The following is a 22,607-nucleotide window of genomic DNA, read 5'->3' on the forward strand; positions in this document are numbered from 1 at the left end:
CAAAAGAAGAGGCAGTAGAAGGAACAGGAAACAAAAAAAATTATCAACTAGAAAAATCAGATCATTCTTGAGGAAATTAGTAATGGGCAAGTTGGGCTCTACATGCATTGCTAGAGGCCAAGGGCACAGCATTGACCAGGTGTTGATGTTAAAGATTACCTCCCATTAGGCCGGGTGCGGTGGCTTATGGCTGTAATCCCAGCACTTTGGGTGGCCGAGGCAGGCAGATCACAAGGTCAGGAGATCGAGATCATTCTGGCTAACACAGTGAAACCCTGTCTCTACTAAAAATAAAAAATTAAAAAAAAAAATTAGCCGAGTGTGTTGGCGGGCACCTGTAGTCCCAGCTACTCAGGAGGCTGAGGCAGGAGAACGGCGTGAACCCGGCAGGTGGAGGTTGCAGTGAGCGGAGATCGCACCACTGCACTCCAGCCTGGGCAACTCCAGACTCCGTCTCAAAAAAGAAAAAAAAAAAAAGATTACCTCCCTTTATTGGGGTGGTCTCTCACTATAATCACTCATTACAAAATACTAAAGAAGACGGCTATTTAAAAAAAGTTTCACTAAAATACATTTCTAGTATAGTATTTCTTACCTTCAGGACATAGAAAATGTATATAAAAATGTAGAATTTGCATAACAATGATGATTTTACTTCCAAACACTTACATAGTTGATTTTAGCAGGTTGTAATGAGAATATGCCAAGAATCTGGTTTAAAATAAGAAAATAAAATATTTATAAACATCCCAGTGTCAGATACTATGTAGACAAAATATTTTATTGATATTTGGATGTATTTTTTTCACTTTTTATCTGAATGTTCCATCACTGCATACCATGCCTATGAGGTTTTTAGTATCACGACACTTCGGGATTCTAATTTTGAATGGAAACTGGAAAACTCACAAGTAAAATATCAACAGTCAGCTTCCCCTGAGGAATAAATCATTTTATGATAATTTTAATTAAGCAGTAATTGTTTTTGTTTTTTTGGGTTTTTTTTTTTTTTTTTTTGAGACAGAAGGCTGGAGTGCAGTGGCACTATCTTCGTTCACTGCAAGCTCCGCCTCCCAGGTTCACGCCATTCTCCTGCCTCAGTCTCCTGAGTAGCTGGGACTACAGGCGCCAGCCACAACGCCCGGTTAATTTTTTGTATTTTTAGTAGAGACGGGGTTTCACCGTGTTAGCCAGGATGAACTGGATCTCCTGACCTCGTGATCCGCCCATCTCGGCCTCCCAAAGTGCTGGGATTTCAGGCGTGAGCCACCAGGCCCGGCCATGAGGCAGTAATTGTTTATGAAGTTAATAAATTATTTTTTCTGAGGTGGTGTAGGGTAATAAGTGTTAGATTATATTTGGGTAATTTAATTTCTCAATTTTTCTGAAGGCACCTGGATTCTGGAAGCAGAGAAATAGCCGAGGTCTAGAAGCCAGAGTGAGAAAGGATCATTCTACTATGTATTTCATAGCTCTTTCTTATTTCTTAAATCAATATTTTAAATTACTTTATGCCAACTTCTAGAATAAGAGGAAACTTGAATTAAAGGACACTAGTTTCATTTAGTTAAACCTTAAATGAATATTTGATGGAAAATACACTATGCTATTTATGTGAATAATCCTATCATATCTGCTAAACACCCCAAGGCATAGAGGTAATTGAATTTAAAAAAAATGTTAACATGCCTGCTGATAAAAACTGCTTTAAATGTAGTCTTAACTATCTAAGTTCCAATATACTAAAGAAATAAACCTGTGGGAGGAGTATTTAAACGTCGTAATATAGCTTTATGTCATTAAAAAATGATCACAATGTCATAGGGTTGATGATTGCACAGAATAACAAAATTCTCTGGACAGCAATCCATCATAAACTTGGAAAATAACCGAATAACCTGTCAAAATTCCTTTACCCAAAAAGTCTAGTCTTTTAAGTTGCTATGGTAATTACTACATTTGTTGGAGGTATTTAAGAGATGACAAATTCCTTGTGCATAATGAACCTTTATAAAGAGTATTCTAAGCATTCTAATTTTTTAAAGTTGCTTTTGATTTGCATAATTGATGTTTGAGTTCAGTGTAGAAATAAACTTGACTGGTAAATTCAAAGGACATGAGAAGATTGAGGAAAAAACTAAAAGTTCAAGACAAAAGGAAAGAATTGCCTTTTATAATATTTATACCTTCTACTTTTTTCCTACTGTTTTCAGGATGTTAAATACTTAGTCTGAATTGCTATTCAGAGAACAGCAAAGAGAGTGAGAATTGTCATGCAGAACAATCCCACTGAGTTTAAACCTCCTGGTTTTAATTTATCATTGGGAATGAAACATTTAATTATTTATCATTGTAACACCTCATATGAGCAGAGGAATAAATTATGCTACCATTTCTTAGTTGCATCCATAGTCAGCTGAACTAGATTCGTTCACTGTCTGTAACTGGGGAGTTGGGGTGAAAACAGATTAGATACCTCTAACATGCCATTAGTCTATTTTATTTTATTTTTATTTTTAATTAATTTAATTTTTAAGACAGAGGCTTGCTCTGTCACCCAGGCTGGAGTGTAGTGGTACGATCACAGCTTACTGCAGTCTGGACCTCCTGGGCTAAAGCAGTCCTCCTGTGTCAGTCTCTTGAAGTGCTGGGGTTACAAGCATGAGCCACCATATCCAGCTAATTCTTATTTATTATCATTATTATTATTTTGTAGAGACGAGTTTTGCTATGTTGTCCAGACTGGTCTTGAACTCCTGGACTCAAGGAATCCTCTTGCCTTGGCCTCTAAAAGTACTGGGATTACAGGCATGAGCCACTGATCCAGCCCTTAAGTCTTTTTTAGACACAAGTGAGCAGACAATTATGAGCCTGGAAATATTCCTTAATGAGGAGGAGAGCCAGTGGGACTGTGACAAATATGGCTAACTCCATTACCTTGAGTGTTACAGATCAACACTGCAGCCAGGATTCAATTTTCAAAGAAGCTTCAGATCTGAGGTAGTAATATTTAGGGGAGCTCCAGGAGTATTGGTGAGGACTTAAAAGAACTCCCTGAGAGCTGGTAATGAGAAAACAAGTTCAGAATCAGAAGACCCACTGCCTGGGTAATCCCATCAGTAGAGAATTGCAGAACGTGATGAAAACCTAGCCGCTGGGAAACTGAATGGCCATTCAGTAACAGAATAAAAGTCTAAATGTGTAATACAGGGTAGGTAGGGAACGTATTTATAAAGCCCACATGACATTTGTCAAATAAATTAACCTCTGTATTCTTTGCTTGGGACACTAATAATAGCACTTATCCCAGAAGGTTTTCCTGAAGATTCGTCAAGTTCATGCAGGTAAAACTTAGAACAGTGCTTGACATAGTAAGTTTTCTGGAATTTTTGTTGTTGTTGTTGCTGTTGTTATATTGTTGTTCTTGTTACAGGTGCCTGAAGTTAAAGTTGAGTCTTAAACTCTGGTTATTTAAGCAATAAAGGCAAGAACAAAATTCTGAGACCAGCCTCACTCAGGAGTATCTCTGTTAGAACTTTTGCTCCTGCCTGCCATGACCAAAAATTGTCAGGAAATGTGGGGTCGAATTTAGCCTGAAGGTTCTTTACCACATCTGACTCTGATTCCTCACTGAAACCATCAGCATTTTCATTGCTAATATTTTGCTGCACCTTCGGGATGCAACATTTAATAAGTGTGTGACCTTGAGGGAGTTGTTAAACTTATCTGAGCCACAGAAATGTATTACCTTCTCCTGTGACTTTGAATAGTGCTGTCATATTCCCAAATGTCTATAATCACTAGAAAGTTCACCATTTGGTAGAAAATAATAAGAGTCACTAAGTATATTAGAAGAGGATTAGATGAGGTAACAAACATTTTGAAAAGATACAGCAGTAAAGTTGTTGTGTAATGGTAGGACTGGTTATGAAAAAAAAGCAGTTATTTTAGGAGCAGAAACTAACATAAAATGGGAATCTCTTTTGCATCTCCATTACTTGAAGAATACTGCTTCGTTCTCCCAGAAATCCTTGCTTCCATACAGTCATGGGGAAAATATCTGCTTATAGTAAAATACTTAGGTGAAGCCCCACCTCCTCCAGTAAGCATTTCTTCCCCCCCAGGTAGAGCTTGCTGCTTTCTCCTCTGAATCCTCCAAAAACATTGCTCATGTCTAAGCTGAAGACCTTGCCACAAAGTATTTACCATTGTCTGTCAACAAGGCTGCTCCTCCACTTCATAATGTCCTCTCTTTGGTCAGGGTTTGGTGGTGATAGTTGTCTTAACAGCTTTGTTTGAGGTATAAATTACATACACAACAACATTTACCTGTTGGGGTTGTGTTTTATGTGACTTTATATCCTCAGCCTGCAAAATCATCCTGATCCAACACAGAATATTCCAGAACAAACCATTTTTGATGAATTTATTTTATAACAAAGAAAAATACACGTGTGAATTTTTGAAACTGTATTCCTAATAAGAAAGTCTAAATCCAGCTTACTTGAGCATATATATGTTTAATTATTTAAAAAATATATATTATCTAAAGAAAGATTATATTTTATATAAAAGTAGTTATTTTTAGAAGTAAAAAATAGCCAAATTAATTGCATCGTGTAAAACATGCTTAGACTGAGAGCTACCACAGAAAATTCTAACTGTATGATGTTCAAAATTTTCTTTTTTTAGTTGTCATAAAATAAATACATTTGAAACTATGTCTCTTAGTTGTGTTTGTCTGAACAGTTACAGTATTCTGGAAATAGTTTCTTTGGAAACCTCATGGTATATACTGATGGGACACAAAGTCAGGAAAATCATGTATCAAAGTAGAACACTAATTTTTTTTTATTAAGTAAAAAGTTGCAGCTTGATTGAAGTGTGGAGATCATTTAATATAACTAATGGAGAAATACAAGAGTGACAAAGTTAGTTGTGTGTTCAAAGTCACATGGTTTGTTGGCAGAGACAATGACAAAAGCAGAGACTACTAGGATCACAGTGTTAATATTCACTGAAGATTATCCAGTTTAGCTACCCATCTAGTTATGGAATCCTACCACATTCCTTTCAAGTTGTCACTTCTGTGTTTGACTACTGCCATAAACAAGGACTCTCCTGGCCTCTGAGATAAAGTATTTAATCTTTACACAAGTCTTAGTATAGTACTGAAAGTTCAACTTTTGTTGAGAAGCGACCTTTTCTTTATAATTTCTACCTACTGGTCTTGGTGTTAGCTTTCAAAGTCATCAAACACAAGTCAAATACCTTTTAAATCGGAGAGACTTGCTAGCTAGTAAGGACAGATGATTGTTCCTTTTAACAAAATAAACTTATTTTGTGATGAATGTTTAGTTTTTATCAAGATGTATTATGTTCTCATTATTAAACAACAAAAATCACCAATTACCCATATGTAACCTTTCTTAATTATAACTGTAGTTACTTCCTTTTTAGTGTAAGTTTTTTCACTGTTACAGATGCATTCTTAGTTTAAAATTTTAACTGTGACTACTGCTTATCATAGTATCACTGTTTTCCTGTGACAGTAAAATGCAATACACATTATTTTAATACCTGAACATTTTTGTTAAATAAATATGCAGAACTTCATGAACTACTTGACCATTATTCGTTTTTGAGTCTCTCTATTTTTTCCCAACAATTAATAGCAAAGTTGTATTTAGTTTTATGCATATATTACCTTCCTTTTACCACACAACTCTAGCGTAGGTTCCTGGAAGGAGGTATTCCTAGGATAAACAACTTGAACCTTATTTCCCCCTTCAGTTTAAACCACCACCAGCAATTTATGAAGAAATTCTTTAACTGCATCATTTCTAGTATTGGGTTTTCTTTTGTCTGTAATCTGATCACATTTGGCACACAATAATTTTTATCTTACTGGTAGATTTCTAAGCTTTTAGAGGTCAGCAAAGTTGAATGCTTTGTCAAACATTTTCTACTTATATTTTCTTTTCTCTGAGGGGACTGTTCATTATGCTCTTTGAACCTTAGTAGATTTTCTTTTCTACTTAATAAACTCTTTTTTGTCATATGTATTTTGAATAATTTCCCTAGCTATTTTGTGTTTTAATTTTTTTGTGTTAGATTGTAGTACTAAGAATTTTTAAATGCTGTGTATGCATAGGGTGTCTTCTACAAAGTCATTTCTCCACTGTTTTTACTTAGGAAAACTCTTCTCCATCAAAAGGATAGACTAATATTTATTTATATTTTCCTATCATTTTATGTGATTTAATATTTAACTTTAAAATCTATTTAGAAAACATTCTCATGGTGCTACAAAATATTATTTTCAAAACTTCTAGCCAGATGTCTCAGTGTCACTTGTTATTTTTCCATTCCTGACTCTTAATTTTTCATGCTTCCTGTTAATACACTACTCTGTAGTTTGTGTCCAATTCTCTCTGCCTCTGGCTTTTTCCCTTACACAGACACACAACTCTACCGCCACCACTGCAACAACAGTAAAAACAACAGCAATGCCTAAGCCACATAGTTTCTTTTCCTATGTTTGCAATAATCTCCTAATGGGTATAAGTGATTTTTTTGAAAATAGAAGGATCATATATTTATCAAAACTTCTATATATGCATCCAAGTTTAAGCATTCTATCTTTTTTTTGTTTGCACATCCACATACACACACACACACACACACACACACGTGCACACACAAATTTAGAAACCAGAAATCAGTTACGGGCCACAGGATCTGATTGTTTTGGGACACACTGAACATTTGCTGTTAAATAAGTCATTTGTGAAACAGGTTATTTTCCTTTCTTTGTCTCAACTTGTTAATGTTTATTTGTAAAATGTATTGCCACCCTCACCCACATTTCTTCTTAATGTTGTTTTTCTTATGACAAGTTATGCTTTCATTGTAAACAAGGCAAGTAGTGAGTCTTTAACACAGTGAGAGAAGTACAAGTGTTTCTGATGTAGTAACATTTATGCATGTGTTCTTGTTTTTACATTTTATATGCATCTAAATATATTCCTAAAAAATTTCAAATTCCACAAATTATGCCAAATAATAGGGGCTAGGGGAAATAAGGATTAGGGCAAGATTACTCAAAATATGTTAAATCAGAGTACTAATAAAAACATTAATAAACTAAAAAATGTGACATTTAAATTCCCATGAATATTGTGCAACATCAGAGTCTGCCATTATGGCATCTTCATCTTAGGGGTTAATATGTTAATGTGTCCACTTTCCTTGTAAACCCTTGATGAAACTCACTGGTTTATTGGCAGATGGTCTCTTAGCTTCCATGCTTGTATAATTCCTAATCAATCAGCAGTGAGAGTGATCTTTAAAATCAGAGATCAGATTATGTTATTCTCTTCACACAAAGCCCTTCTGTAACTTCCTACTATGCCTAGAATAAATTTCAAAGTCCTTGTCCTGAATCCTTTGGCTACAGTCTAGCTCTGCAGACTCATCTCTTCCGCTTTTTCCCTTAGTCATCGCACTCCTGCCAACTGGCCCTCTGTCATTCCCTAGAATGCATCTTGCCTCAAAGTTTTTTTGTTCCTTTAACATCATTTTTTCTGCACCTTTTCACATAGCTAGTATTTGGTCATTTCTCATGTTTCAGGGAGACTATCCCTGTTCATCTGACCTCAAGCAGCTCTTCATCTCTTCTCCTCCTGCAAATTTCTCCATCTCATCTTTAAACGTGTTTTCCTCACAGGATTTATAGAAATTTGTAATTACTATGTTTGCTCATTTTCGTGGGTTCCTTCCACTGGATCATAAACTCTATGAGTGCAGGTCATTGGTACTCATTCACCATAGTATTGCCAATGTTTCAAACACAAATCTTGACATACAGATATGTTCATTAAACATTTTACTCTACTACCCTTTCCTGAGCACCATGTATATTTCAGTGAGCAAAATAGACACAAAAAAAATCTCTTGACTATTTAAATAACAGAAAACTTTTTTGTTTTATCCTTTTTTTTTTTTTTAATTGAGACAAAGTCTTGCTGTGTTGCCCAGGCTGCTGTGTAATGGCATGATCTCAGCTCACTGCAACCTCCACCTCCTGGGTTCAAGCACTTCTTCTGCCTCAGCCTCCCGAGTAGCTGGGAGTACAGGTGTATGCCACCATGCCCGGCTAATTTTTTTCATATTTTGAGTAGAGACAGGGTTTCACTATGTTGGCCAGGTTGGTTTTGAACTCCTGACCTTGTTATCTGCCCACCTAGGCCTCTCAAAGTGCTGGGATTACAGGCGTGAGCTACGGTGCCAGGACTGTTTCATCTTTGTATTTTCCTTATAGTGTACTTCTATGTCCAAACACGGTCTTTGAGTAAAAATCTGAGGTCATAGGCAGAAAACTAATTTTATTCCTTCCTGTATTTAAATAATTTTAATAAGATATAAAATTACAGCTTCTGTTTTTTCTTCCCTATTTTTAAAGCAAACCTCTTTATATTATTGCCTCCAAATTTACTGTTAAGAGGTATGATGTTAACATGATTCTTTATATATTGAACTCCCCAAAAATGTCACCATACAAACTTCTGCTAAAGCAAAGTTAAGTTCATTAGAACTCACAACAGTAAAGAAGGGTGTCACCTGGACTGAATTTTACCAAGTCACCAAAGGGGGCAGGGTAATATAGAGAGTTTTCTGGCCTGTGCTCAGTTGCTTTCAGGTTGATCTTTCAAGGTGGGAAAATGATTAGAGTGAGGCGATTTTTGTGACCTAATAGTTTATGATTGGTGGATTTAGCAAAAAGAGACTTCTGAAGAGAGTCTTGATAAGTAACCTTACTTAGTAAGGGAGCTGCTTGCCCAAGTAGGCAAAATATTATCTCAGCTAAACAGACATGCAGAAATTTATTGATGTAAATAGTGATTGTTTGTATGTAAATAGTGTTTATCGGTTTACAATCTTATCTTTTCTGAGCAAAACTTTTAGGGAATAAACAACTAATTAATGTTGACATAGCTATTAATAAGTTGTGAGGTTGCAGTCTCATGAGGGATATGCTATTTTCCCTCCTCCTTTAGAATATTTTCTGTCCCTAAGGGAGCTGTTCTTACATGTCCAGTGTGACACTATGAATTATTTCTGATGTCTTACGCGTCTTTTTATAACTATTAAAGTTGTTGGTGGTTACTAATAAAAATAGTCCTCATACTCTATTATTTCATTTTCACTTTCTACAACTACTATTTTATAGATATTGGCTCTTGTGTTTCTATTCCCTATTTCTATTAACTTTTATATTTTACAAACTGAGAGAGTTTCATGACCAGTTCACTGGTTAATTCTAGTGTTGTTCTACCAGCATCTGTGATTATTCCTTCTTAATGTTTTCTTATTCCTAAGTTTTTATCCTATCCTTTTTTATAATTTTGTAGAGATAAATATGCATGTTTTATTCTCTTGTTATCTGGTACACTAATTCTACTTCTGCTATTATAAAATACTCAAATTGCTTTCTAAGATGTCTTGATTTTTTCCCTCTGTGCTTATATTCCGCTGTAAACGTCAGCAAAGTACTAAAGTCTTGTGCCATTCTGAAGATTTTAGGCAGTAAAGGTGAGAAACATGTTTCTGAACCATGAGCTAGCCATGTATTGATTTATACATTACAGTTATGTTTCCTCATACAGATGCCAAAAGCTTAGTAGTAAAGATGTGCAGAAAAGAAAAATGGGTTTTAAAAAATATAAAGTATTTTGCATAGGTGATTTGATAGCTTAACAGCTATTGACTGGAATTGCTAAAACAATTTTAGGCAAGTGATTAAGACAATTTGACCCTATTTATTTAATCTAAAGTGGAAGAGTAATAACTCTGAATATAATCATTCATTCATTGATTCACCAACAAATTTTGAATGCTGATGCAGAGCTGTTTACGTCACAATCTCTTATATACACACCAGTAAGAAATGTTCTAAATCTAAGAGATCCACAGGGTTTACAAAGATGCATGAAAAGGATCATATAACTGTGCCTTGAGAGGAAGAAAAGAAACATCTTCAGAGGCTATGATGCTTCAGAAAGGTTTTAAAGCCCAGCAGGAGTTGCTAAGTGCTCAAGGAAAGGAAAGGCACTAAAACTATAAAGAGCAGTGTAAGAGGCTCAGAGTTATAGTAGCCAAGTAGTTTGGTATTTTGGGCAGTGTAAAACAAGCTTGCCTGGGACAGTCTTGGAAGCCAGATCATGGAGGAATCAGTATTCCATAATAAGTTTGTGTTTTACCTGTGAATGGCTATCAGCCTTTTAGAGACTATAAGTGAGAAAGTGATTTGATTAGATTTGCATCTTAGAAAGACTAGGTATGTGGCATTGTGGAGAATAAACAGGAAGTGTGCAAGACTAAAATCAGTGAGATCATTTGGAAAGATATTGCTGTAGCCTATGTAAAAGATGATGAAGAGATAAAGTACATCAACTCTGTAGTGAGGGAATGCTACTGAGCAGTTGAAATCTGCCCAATAAGATATAGAAATGATTCTTAATATTATTTAACTATAGCTAATTTACATTTAAGTAGGCACGTGTGACTAATGGCTACCATCTTGGATAGCAGAAGTCCAGATCTTAAGGGAGACATGTGGTCTGGCAACATAGATTTTATAGGATATTTTAAAACATATGTATGTTTTTCAGGGAACATTTTAAACAGCAAGTGATGATAAGAATAGGGAGAGTGATAGATGAAGGAAAGAGCCACAGGCAGACCCTTGTCATATCAATATTTCAGCTTTAGACAGAAGAAAAGGAGTCCATGGAAACCACTGAGAGAAGGGTCATGTTGAGGTAGGAGGTGGAGCATTAGGGAAGGGTGGCACAGAGCCCAAGGCAAGACCAGTTTCATTTCAGCAGACGTGTCACCAGATGCTACTGAAAACTCATAAGGCTTGAAAAGAGTCAAATGTATTTGGCAACTAGAAGGACATGATTAAGAAAAATAAAATTTATTCATGATGAGGATAAACACCATGTTAGAGAGAATAAATGAGTGAATGGACGACGAGCTTAAAGTTTATAAAATAAAGAAAATCTGAGCCAGGACAGAGAATTACCAAAGATTATTACAATTTAAAAATAATGAGAATTAAGTAGATTTGTGATGTGAAGGGAAGAAGGTTTGCAGAAAGAGGCTTCAGGTATGAAAGAGGGTGATGGTTCATGTGAAGTATTAGAGAAATGGGAATGGATGGAAGCTCAGACAGCAAGGCTAGCAGCTGGAATGAGAAAAGAACATCTTTTCCTTTGAAATCAGAGGGAAAGAGTAATAGATTGTTGTGTATTTTCTAACTCTCAGGGTGGAGTTTCAAACTTTGACTATTACACATTATTTTCTAAAATATATGTTTTCTAAATCCCATGAGGTAAAAATCCAGCGAAATAACACCGTTTGCCCTGCCTATACCATTCCCCTCGATATGTGTGTTTTAAAAATGGGAATACACCATCACAAAGAAGATGAGAAAATAAAATTAAAAGGAAATTACAATGGAGATAGCGTTTAGTTTTTCAAGTGTTACTTGTTAAATCCAAGGGGCTTGAATTTTGAAAATAAGTATAATCTTGATTTTCATCTTTAAAATCCTAGGTTAAAATATCAAAATATTTTAGTAAAGTAGTTTTTGTTGTTGTTGTCGAGTAGTGTAACCTTATCTTCATGGTTTACAGAAATGTCCCTACAACTTTTCAAAGAAATTTAGTTCATTGCGCTTTGACATCATCAAAGCAAGAATTAAACTTGTGTTAATATTTGACTGGATTAAGTCACAAAACATTTCAGTCAATATGCAATATTTTTTATGTAACACTTGCAGCTACTGAAATGTATGTATTGTTTCTTGCCGAAGGAAATTAGAAAAGGATCTGGAATTCAGAGTGATAGCAAAAATCAGACCATTATGTTTTTATGTGGAGTACATGTTATGTGAAAGATTATTGAGATAATATGTTAGAATAATATCAAGAAAAAGTTCTAATTGGATTGAGTGTGAATGCACTATTTGGGAAAAAGTTATTTCATATCAGATTCCAGACAAAGTACAAATGCAACTTACATATGTGTGATAGTATCTTAATAACAAATAGGAGTTGTTTCTTACTGTGTCATGAGATCACACCTGTAAACATGTGTCTTCTCACAGTCAACTAGGGAAGAAAAGAAAATGTTTGGGGAAATTCGTTTCCCTTTTAGTAATATATACTAAAGAATGGAGATCTCTCCATATTAAATATCCCTTTACTTTGTGTTCTTTGGAACTCAAATTCATTGTTCTTTCCACTATATAACTAAACTTATCCTTCAGGCAATGTGCCTTCAGATACATATAAATATCTAAAATTTCTGGTTGTATATCTTTATGTTGCTTAGAGAACTGTAGTTTTCATATTTAGTGATAATTTTAATTTCTCTTTGGATCAATGTCAAGTCATAGCTCTCTCTACATTCTTGTTTCTTTTTAATCCTCAACACATTTAGGGGAAATAATTTTTAGTTTATGTAAAAAGTCACATCTCAGGAGTTGAGTTATTTCCCCATCACTCCTCATCTCTTCCAAATCTTCTAAATATAATTTGACCCATCAGTCATTCCACGTCTGGTGTTATACAGGAGACATTGAAATGAAAAGATTCTTAAAATTCTGCAGTCTCTTGGGGAGAGAAATCATTTCCCCTCCAAAGTTAATTCTAAAAGTGGAGGACCAGGAACAATGTTTTATTTTGACATTATAGGTCAACATATTTTCAATACTGGGTCCCCTGTTTTTTAACAGCCTTTCTATCCAGTAGCAATTCCATAGCTGTTGAGTGTGTCAGCTCAGAGATTCCATCAGCCTTATCAGCACCTGCCACTTGCTATTGCATTTATGTAGCACAGTTTTAAAATGTTAAACTTGATTTTTTTGTCCTCCAGTTAGTATCCCTGCATCTCAAGTAATCAAGGACAAGCCTACGTGCTGAAAAATTATATGATTTTCCTTCCTCTCTTATGTTAAGGTTTTAGACATCAAAGTTGTTCTCTCTCTCTTTCTTCTCGGTGTGTGTGTGTGTGTGTGTGTGTGTGTGTGTGTGTGTGTTTCTCCCTGTGAGTGTTTTAAGATTCAATAGTAAATATTTAAATTTTATTTATTTAATGTATTTACATTTAAATGTATTTAAAATCTGTCTAGACATCCTAACATAAATTCTTATATACTTTTTTCAAATCCAAGAGATTGAAAGAGGTCATAAAAGTTAATAAAAGATCTTTCTCAGCACTAATGCTTTCATTCTTACTTTCTCACCCATTCCTGGGTAAGTGTTGATTTCATCACCTTATGGATAGAAAAATAGATTACCTAATGCAAATATCCCTTACCTTCTCCATCTCTTAATTACAGTGTTGACTAAAATATCTCTCTTTTTTTGTGTAACGTAACTCTTTTTAAAATGAACTTCTGTGGTTTACATTTGTGGAAGTTATCTGGATTAAATGAAATAGATATTAATAAGCTTAATTTATTTTTATCTTTCCTCATCCTCGAAGTTCTCCAGTAGCTTCTGTTTTGTCCACTAATCCCTATTGTCACTGACATTCTGTACTTTGACAATGAGGAATAAAATGCTGTTCTCTACCTAATTCTTTATTTGGTAGCATTATTAATAAAATTAACTAAATGAAAAAAATAAAAATAGTTTGTCCATTCTCTAGCATGATTCTTAATCTTGATTGAATCTTGATTGAATCATAATTCACATGCAGAACTGATGTGTGCACGCATGTGTGTAAGTGCATGTGTATTTTCATTTTAACCTGTATTTTGGGTGAGCTACATTCAAACACTGGTCTCAAGCTAAAAATATTATTGGTAGGAAAATTAAATTCAACTCTAAAATAAAAATTCATATATTTTTCCAGGAATCATAGATAAGAAAGAACTAAGATAATAAAGAGTATGCACAGTGCTGAAATTGGATATAAATACCAGTCATTATTATTATGAAAAATTTAGATGTCAGTCCTAATAAAATTACAATGTTAAGGTCATGGCATTGATCCCACACAGTTACAGACTCTGACCTGGGACTGAGAAAAAAGGTGCCAAGGAAGGGAGTGTCAACCACCTCTCCAAGGCCAACATTGTAATGGCATCACTGATGCAAAAAATGGGGTCGTTCAGGATCAGATAATTACAATGACGTAGATAGTCTCATAATCATCTTGATTTACTCAAGTGTTAGTGATATTGGAGGAATATTAAATTCTCCTTGATATTCTGCAATATAAATGCTAATCCTGTTATTCTAGAGTGAGTTAAAGCATTCCCACAATACTAAAGTTATAATCAGCCTTCAAGCAAGTAATTCACACATCTAAAATTAATACATATTGAACACTCACTGTTTGCTTAGTTTGTGAAGGTAGCTTTACAAAATACTATGCCAGAGAAATACCAATTATGAAATAATAGTTTTTCATACTCGCTCTTACACCTAGATATTTTAGAAATCATGATGAATTATCTGGATGTCAAAGGGTAAAAATTAATTCCTTGATAATTAAAATAATAAATTGAGGTAATACACAAACAATGTAAAATTTCCCAAAATAAACATATTATTAAATATAATCATATTTGTTAATGTAATTCATGTTTAATCTATGGTTAAAACAGAATTCAAATCAAATTAATTTACTCATAAAATGATTAGGGTTAAAAAAATCAATTGAAAAGAATATGCATGTTTAAGTACTTAGAACACCCTATTTATTTTAATTTTGCAGAGCAAACGTATGCAAATAAGCATGTGAGTTCAATTTAAATAACATAGAAAAATAAAATAGGTTAGACACTAAGTATGCAAGAGGAACTAACAGCAACAAATAAATCATACTCAAGATGTAATACTTTTTTTCTATGAATCTCTATCACTAGGATGATACTAGATCAACATGACTTCCAGTACCTTTGTTAATTTATGATAAGATGAGCTTTCATTTATTTGAATTAATTTTCTCATATTCACCTATATCCTTAATCTAACTTTTAAATAAAAAAAAATTATAATGAATACATTCCTGCCTTGTGGTTTATTGTTATTTTTTAAAGGCAGTAGAATTAAGAAAATAACATTTTTATAATAAATTCTTTCACCATTTAATCCTTTCCAAATCTTCTTCTGGAAATGGAATTGCTTAGACTCATCTTGACGATTAATTAATATTCTCAGTACATGTCTTCCACCCTCAATGAACTCAAAGAGAGAAAAAAATACAATCATGTTCATTGGGCTCAGTATATTTTATTGACATTAATGTTGTTAATTTACATTAACTTCAATGTCACTACTTACTAGCATTGAGTATAGAGGGCAGGGCACAGTGGCTCACACCTGTAATTCCGGCAGTTTGAAAGGTAAAGAAAGGCAGGTGGATCTCTTGAGCCCAAGAGTTTGAGACCAGCCTGGCAACATGGCAAAACCCTGTCTCTACCAAAAAAAAAAAAAAAAAAAAAGAAAACAAACAAACAAAACGAATATGACAAATTAACAATATTTTGCAAACACAATGGTATTACATAATCTCAATAGCATTTCCACAATTAGAAAAATTGACAATGAATTATATATTTGAATATCCTTGGTCTAGTTTTGAGATCTCAAAAATATGGCCTCTGATATTCAAAGTGATTGTCTGAAAACTATATATAATTATGATAAACTTTGTAAATAATTTCCAAAACTCTAAATGCATTCTCTGATAAAATTCACTTTCAGAGTAACTTTTTAAATAGTTTACCAAATGTTAATCTCTTTTTATTTATTTTAGAAGAAGACTTTGTTGCCACATAATTTAACAACTATTTAGTATTTATATTGTTTAAGAAAAAAAGAAACCTTAACTCTTAATAGTTACTAATGGTATTGTTGTTATTGATATCACTGTGAGTTGGAGAAGAAGTATGATGCTTACCAATTTTAAAAGCATATTAACACTAATATCTTTGTATTTTTGGTTTCTACTTTCAGAGACAAAGAAATAGCATGGCATGAAACATGGCTCAGTTCTATTACAAAAGAAATGTTAATGCTCCCTATAGAGATCGCATCCCTCTGAGGATAGTAAGAGCAGAATCAGAACTCTCGCCATCAGAAAAAGCCTACTTGAATGCTGTGGAAAAGGGAGATTATGCCAGTGTCAAGAAATCCCTAGAGGAAGCTGAAATTTATTTTAAAATCAATATTAATTGCATTGATCCTCTCGGAAGAACTGCTCTCCTCATTGCAATTGAAAATGAGAACTTGGAGCTCATCGAACTACTCTTAAGCTTTAATGTCTATGTTGGAGATGCTCTATTACATGCTATCAGAAAAGAAGTCGTCGGAGCTGTTGAGCTGTTATTGAACCACAAAAAACCTAGTGGAGAAAAACAGGTACCTGCAAAAATATAGTTTTTAATTTATTTCACCTGCAGAAGGGTTTTTGTGTTTGTTTGCTTGTTTGCTTTTTCTTTTTCTATTTTTTTGTTTAGAGTTTCAAATGCCCTGAAAATTTAAGAAATATAAGCTTCAAAATCTGAACTATATTATAACAGAAAACTACTATTAGATATACCCTTCATGTCCTATGATAGTTACATCCACTTGCATTTCCTGCCCTGGAAAATCATAAGTAATTGTGAGAGCTAAAGCAAAATAAAGTAATCTAAGTAGACTGCTCATAAATAAATTGGAAACATTTCTACGTAATGCTCAACATAGGTTGCTTATAACTTTATGTGTATGTCTGGGTGTTTTTTCCTCTTGCTTTTCATTTTCTTACATTCTACGCTAGCAGAGGGTGAACTGGTTTCTTCTTTTCCTATTTAGCCCGCTTGCCTGTTCTGGGCTTCTGCAACTTACTGCAAAAGTGAGTTGCACCATCTAATTTTGATATTATCCTTTAACAAACTCTAGTAGATTCTTTTAAATTGAGACTTAAAGAAAGAAACATGAGATAGCTGAACTCTGACTGTGGGCTTAACTACATCAAATTTACTAATGGTGCAAATGTAGCTATAGCTTATAGTTATCAACAGAAAATAAACTAAAATGGCACACAATTATAAATACAATGTGTGTTTTTTTCTTTCTATCTCTCTGTCTTTTTCTACTGAGGACGTGGAGACATCATAGACAGAAATGAATAAGGAGTCTGTTTTTGTCTGTCTGGACTCTTCCCTTTGCAACTGCCTTGTGTCTGAATTATCTATTTGATCCTTTTTCCTTTCACACTGAACTCATCACTTCCTTGCATCAACGCTAATTGACTAATTGCAAAGACATTGCAGGTTCTGCAGTGGTTCAAAAATCTGTCTTTTAAAGTAAAATCTTATAAAATGGATGTTATTTCAGCTCTAGCAAATTCTAGCCTATTTGATAACATACACATCTCTGTCTCTGCAAACGCTAGACTGTTAAGAGGTGTGCTTTTTTTTTTTTTTTTTTTTTTTTTTTTTTTACAAGCAAGCTCTTCTTGCTTTCCTGGAGGACTTTTATCAGAATTTTGGCCACATTATTAGGAAAAGAACTTTATAGCTGAGTACCCCTGTCTGCTGGGAAAAGCCTGTGTTTTTATGGTCCCATTTTATGTTTCATCCCCATTCAACCCTTCCCCTCACCTGAACTAAAACTTTGGTAAAACAACACCCCACAACAACAATACTTTTTTGCTTGTTGCTTTGCTGGCATTTTGCTGTTTCTTTCATAAACAGTTGTTTGTGGATTACTCTCATTATATTGGTAAAATTTTACTGCTATGAAAATTTGCTTGTTTCTTGTATCCTTTCAAAAGTGAACAAGCCTTGATTGGGGTAGACAGGTAATAGTAATATCCAAAGACACATTTCATGTTATATACCAGACTTTCACCACTAAGGAGGTACAGAACACAGACAGGAATGAGTAAGAGTCTGTTTTTAATCTGTGTAAGTTTAGGTGCTACTACTTTAGTCTCCTTGTGGTACTGAAATTCTTTCCACAGCTGTATCTCTCAAGTATTTGCATTTTCTAACAGCAATGATATTATATTGTACACTCTCTTATTTTATGTCTATATAGGCAACCATAAGACAGATGTTTTGGTGGTGATGTAAATCATTATAGATTACAGCAAGTCTATAGAGTAAAACTGCCATTGAACATGTTTTTGGTTTTATTACTAAAGAACCTTCTTAGTTCTATTTTCTAGAGAACACTGGCCATAAATTTCAGTGTCTCTTTAGTCAATGACATTTGTACTGACCAGAATAATTTTGTGTCTGCAGAAGATGTCTGCTATTATGAGAGTGTTTGTTGGAAGATGTTCAACTGCTGAACTAAACTCTAGCCTCACAAGTAGGTCCTGGCTCCTCACAGGCATTTGATCTGGATCGTGATTATTAATAAAAGGCAGTCAAGGTTTGTGATCTGCCAGGAGCCTGAAATTTCCCAGACCATGTGTTTCTGGAAGATTTCTCTTGTATCAGTCTACTGGCCAAGAATTCCTTTTCTATTTGTACATTCTAGAATTCCTCTTCAGTGAAGGCACTGAGAATAAACAAAAATTGTATGATTTTGTTTGAACTTTGTAATTTTGAAAGAGTAATTTCAATCTCCCTCAGAATTCCTGCCATCTTGCACAATGAAAACTGAAGTTTTAGCAACATGAAATGTGCATAGCGTAGCACACAAAGATTTCCTCAGTGCTTGGGTCGTATCAAATCCCATTAGAGCCTGGCTATTTATTTGTGATTTTCTTAGGTAATTTATTTCCTAAGGAAAGTCAGCATCTTTTGGAATGACAGTTTTCATAAATCACTGTGTTGTAAGTAGCAAATATGTTCTTGATAGGACTTTTTTCTCTCCTAATGTGTAATTCCTTATTCTTGTGATCATTGAAAGCCATTTTTGTTTTATTTTAATTCTCCTAATTTTCATACTCATGGTATCCCCAAAGATTCTGGGACGTGTTGTCATTCGTTTTGTTGAGGTCATTGAGGCCGAATGATAAAACCTGAAAACAATAATATCAAACTGAACAACATAAAGGTAACATCCTAAAATGAGTAAAGAAAAAGATTCTAATAAAAAAAAAACATCCAAATCTGATTTTTAGAACACTTAGTAGTTTCTAAAATGTGAGAAATGTGTATTCAAAATATACTCTTTTAGAAATTTGTCACATGTTAACTTATTTCTCTGGAAAAAAAAAAAAAGATTTCATAGGCATCCTTAGGTCATGGGAGCTGTGAGATTTCAGATGAATTTGTCTACGCTTAAAGGCTTTCACTGGGGAACAATTTCCAGATGCCTGCTCTGCCAGGCCTCGTCCTGGGCCCTGAGGGGGAGACACTGTTCCTTTTCTCGAGAGTCCTAAGGTCCGATTGTGAATACAGAAAAGAAAAGCATCATGGGAATATGAATAAAGGCTGTCAGAACTGAAAAGATGAAAATGAATCCTCAGAAAATTATGAAGTTAAATCGGCTAAATTTGGCAAACACAAAATGTTAGCGGGTAGAGGGGTGGAGAAGGGCTTGAAGGAAAAAGGAGAAGAACGTTGATGGGTATATACCTTGAAAAAAATAACACCATTAACTGAAATAAAGCCTATAAGAAAAGACTTATGGGACCAAATTGGACATATGTAGCTTTTTATTTGTTAGTATTAATACTTAGGATTTAATTAGAAATGTTGGATTTAAGAATGGGATCTAAGATTGTTATGTAGATGATATTGAAGCAGGACATCGAAGCATATAAAATCACCTTGTCTTCCTGCAGTTCTGACATTGATTTTTTTCTTTTTGACCTTATACATGTTTTAAAGATTTGTGAGTTTTAGTATATTAAATGATTTTTCTCAATGCAGCATGTGATGAAAAGATCTAGGTATTTCCAGATAAGTAGATGGGCATAGATCATTAAATATTTTCTCCCATATTTAAGGTAGTCCTTCATAAATCAGGGTCTTGAATTTAGTTGTTTTTTTTTGTTGTTGTTGTTTTTAAATGAGAAGAGTAATAGCTTATTTCTTTCCCACAGGAGACAGCACAGAGAGCCTCTGATTCTCTACACTAAGCAGGAATCATTGCACTGATAGTGTCTGATGACTTTACTGAACTTGGCTTTAACCTTCTTAATACCTTATTTCTCTAGAGGGAAGAGACTAACTGAGACTGACTCCTTAACCCTCTTTTCAGTCAGTTGATTGGTAATTTGACTTTTCATTATTTTTAGCAGACCTTAGATGTCTTCTAAGTCCAGATTTAATTTCAGTTTCAGCTGCTTCAGTAAATGTTTATCAGACGCAGACCTTACTTTTCAATTTTTTTGTTAGATCAGTGGTTGCCAATCTTTAGCATCATCACTGGAAAGGCTTGTTACAACACAGACTACTAGGACCTACCTGCAGAGGTTCTGACAGAGCAGGTCTAAAGTGAGGCCTTGGGATTTGTATTTCTAATGAGTACCCCAGGTAATGCTAATGCTACCAGTCTAGCAACAGGGCTTTGAGAACCACTGATTCAGAAGATGTAGCAGGTTAGAGAAAACCTACAGCTGTATATTTTATGTTAGATGTCTTATACTATACTATGCTAACCTGATTTTCAGGAAATTTCAGTTCATTCCCTTAAATACTAGCTATTAAGTGGTATTTAATATATGAGAGTTTCCCAATTTCAGTAACATCTGTATTGTGTATTCCCACTTTGGAAAAAAAGACTTTGCTATACATTATAAACAGTTAAATTCCAGAGTGATTAGCTGAAGAAATTTTGGTTTTAAAGTTCTACTAAAACTAATGCAGGGTATTTTATAATTGGAAGGATTCCTGGAGATCAACCTAATCAATCACCTCATTTTACAAAGGAGGGACAGGAAAGAGGACTCAATGGAGCAGTGGGTTGGCCAGACTGAAAGGACCTATAAATTAATAGCTAGCAACCAACCTTGACATAGTCTGGATAATAATAAAAATTGTATGACAAAAAATGACAACAACAGTAGTAATACTAGATGATATTCACTGAGTTTGTCACCATGCCAGTAACTGTGGTTAGAATTTTACTTGCTTTATCTCACTTAATCTTTATATTGGCCTATGAAGGTAGGTGCTATTGCTATCTCCACTTACAAATGGGAAAATGAAGGCATTAAAAGGCTTAAGTGACATAGTGACACGTCCCAGATCACAAAGAAAGGAAATACCAGTGCTGGAACTCAAGAGTCTCTGAAGATAGTCACTACGCTGGTCTGGCTTTAGCCATTGCATCAATTTGAATGGGTGTCATTTAAATCATTAATTACTTATTTTTAATTCAGGATATGAATTAGACAAATTTTAAGAAGTCTCTGGATGTACACATTCAGACCGTCTCTATTCTGAATATTATAATGCCATTTATAATTTTGTTGCCCAACAAACATTAACTGTGACCCCAGAAACTCCTTACCATAGCGTTACACTAAGAAATGACAGTCATTAGAAGTTGTGAAGTGCTGGGAAAGAGCATAGAAAGAAGTGAAGTGACAGCATGCTGGCTTCCAGTTCAGTTCACCACTTGCTAATTGGACAAGCGTCTGAATCTCTCTGAGTCTTGGTTTTTTCTTGGCTGTTAATCAGACTTGCGGTCTGAATCTTACCTACTTCTCAAAGTCTAGTGATGGTCAAATTCTGTAAAAGTGTTTTTATAAGGTAACGTGTAATAATAGTTTTGGCATTATTACTGTATTATGCCATTATCTCTGTCTTCCTATGGACAAAGAAATGTACAAATAATACAAAATATGTGAAAAGATTAAGCATCAGCAATTTACCCTTTAGAGTTCAAGACCTCTTTTTTCATTTGCAAAATGTAGCCATTGTTGATATGGTGTGGCTCTTTGTCCCCACCTAAATCTCATGTTGAATTTAATCCCCAATATTAGAGGTGGGAGCTGGTGGAAGATAACTGGATCGTGGGGTCATTTTTAATGGTTTAGTACCATCTCCCTAGTGCTGTCCTGTGATAGACTTCTCGCAAGATCTGGTTGTTTGAAAGTGTGTAGCACCTTCCCCTTCGCTCTCTTTCTCCTGCTGCCATGTGAAGACATGCTTGCTTCCCCTTCACTCTTCTGCCATGATTATAAGTTTCCTGAGGCCTCCCCAGACATGTCTCCTGTATAGCCTGTGGAACTGTAAGTCAATTAAACCTCTCTTCCTCATAAATTACTCAGTCTCGGGTAGTTCTTTATATCAATGTGAGAATGGACTAATACAATTGGAAACAGAAACTCAATTCAGGGAGAGCAAAAGAAAATATATCTCAGTTTACTTATTTTCTTTCTACCTCAGTGCGTATAGGAAATCTTTTTTTGGACATACCCGTTTCAGTAGATTTGTTAATACAATTGTGTCTTTAGAACATTGCCTGTTATGTGATCAGAAAATCAAACAGTCTGAAATAAAACATTGGTACTAGCGTGTTAATACAAATATATAACCCAAAATATACACTGCTGAATAAAAATATAGAAGAATTTTAGTCAATATGGATTCCAATAAATATATTCCTGTCTACTGGACATAGAAATGT

At 34.5% G+C, this 22,607-nt stretch overlaps 1 protein-coding gene across 7 annotated transcripts in view; it reads left to right on the forward strand.

Annotated features, from left to right (window-relative positions):
- The window catches only part of TRPC4 (transient receptor potential cation channel subfamily C member 4), a 219,028-nt gene that overhangs the window by 51,107 nt on the left and 145,314 nt on the right, over positions 1-22,607 (forward strand). For all 7 annotated transcript variants that reach the window (XM_033234646.1, XM_033234678.1, XM_033234685.1 and 4 more), the window contains exon 2: positions 16,041-16,445. In XM_033234646.1, the coding sequence (XP_033090537.1) occupies positions 16,068-16,445 (378 nt within the window). In that variant the 5' untranslated portion in view covers positions 16,041-16,067. The remainder of the gene's footprint in view (positions 1-16,040; positions 16,446-22,607) is intronic.

The sequence above is a fragment of the Trachypithecus francoisi genome, unplaced genomic scaffold (assembly GCF_009764315.1).
Source record: "Trachypithecus francoisi isolate TF-2019V2 unplaced genomic scaffold, Tfra_2.0 Contig01461, whole genome shotgun sequence".
In the NCBI taxonomy this organism is placed as follows: domain Eukaryota; kingdom Metazoa; phylum Chordata; class Mammalia; order Primates; family Cercopithecidae; genus Trachypithecus; species Trachypithecus francoisi.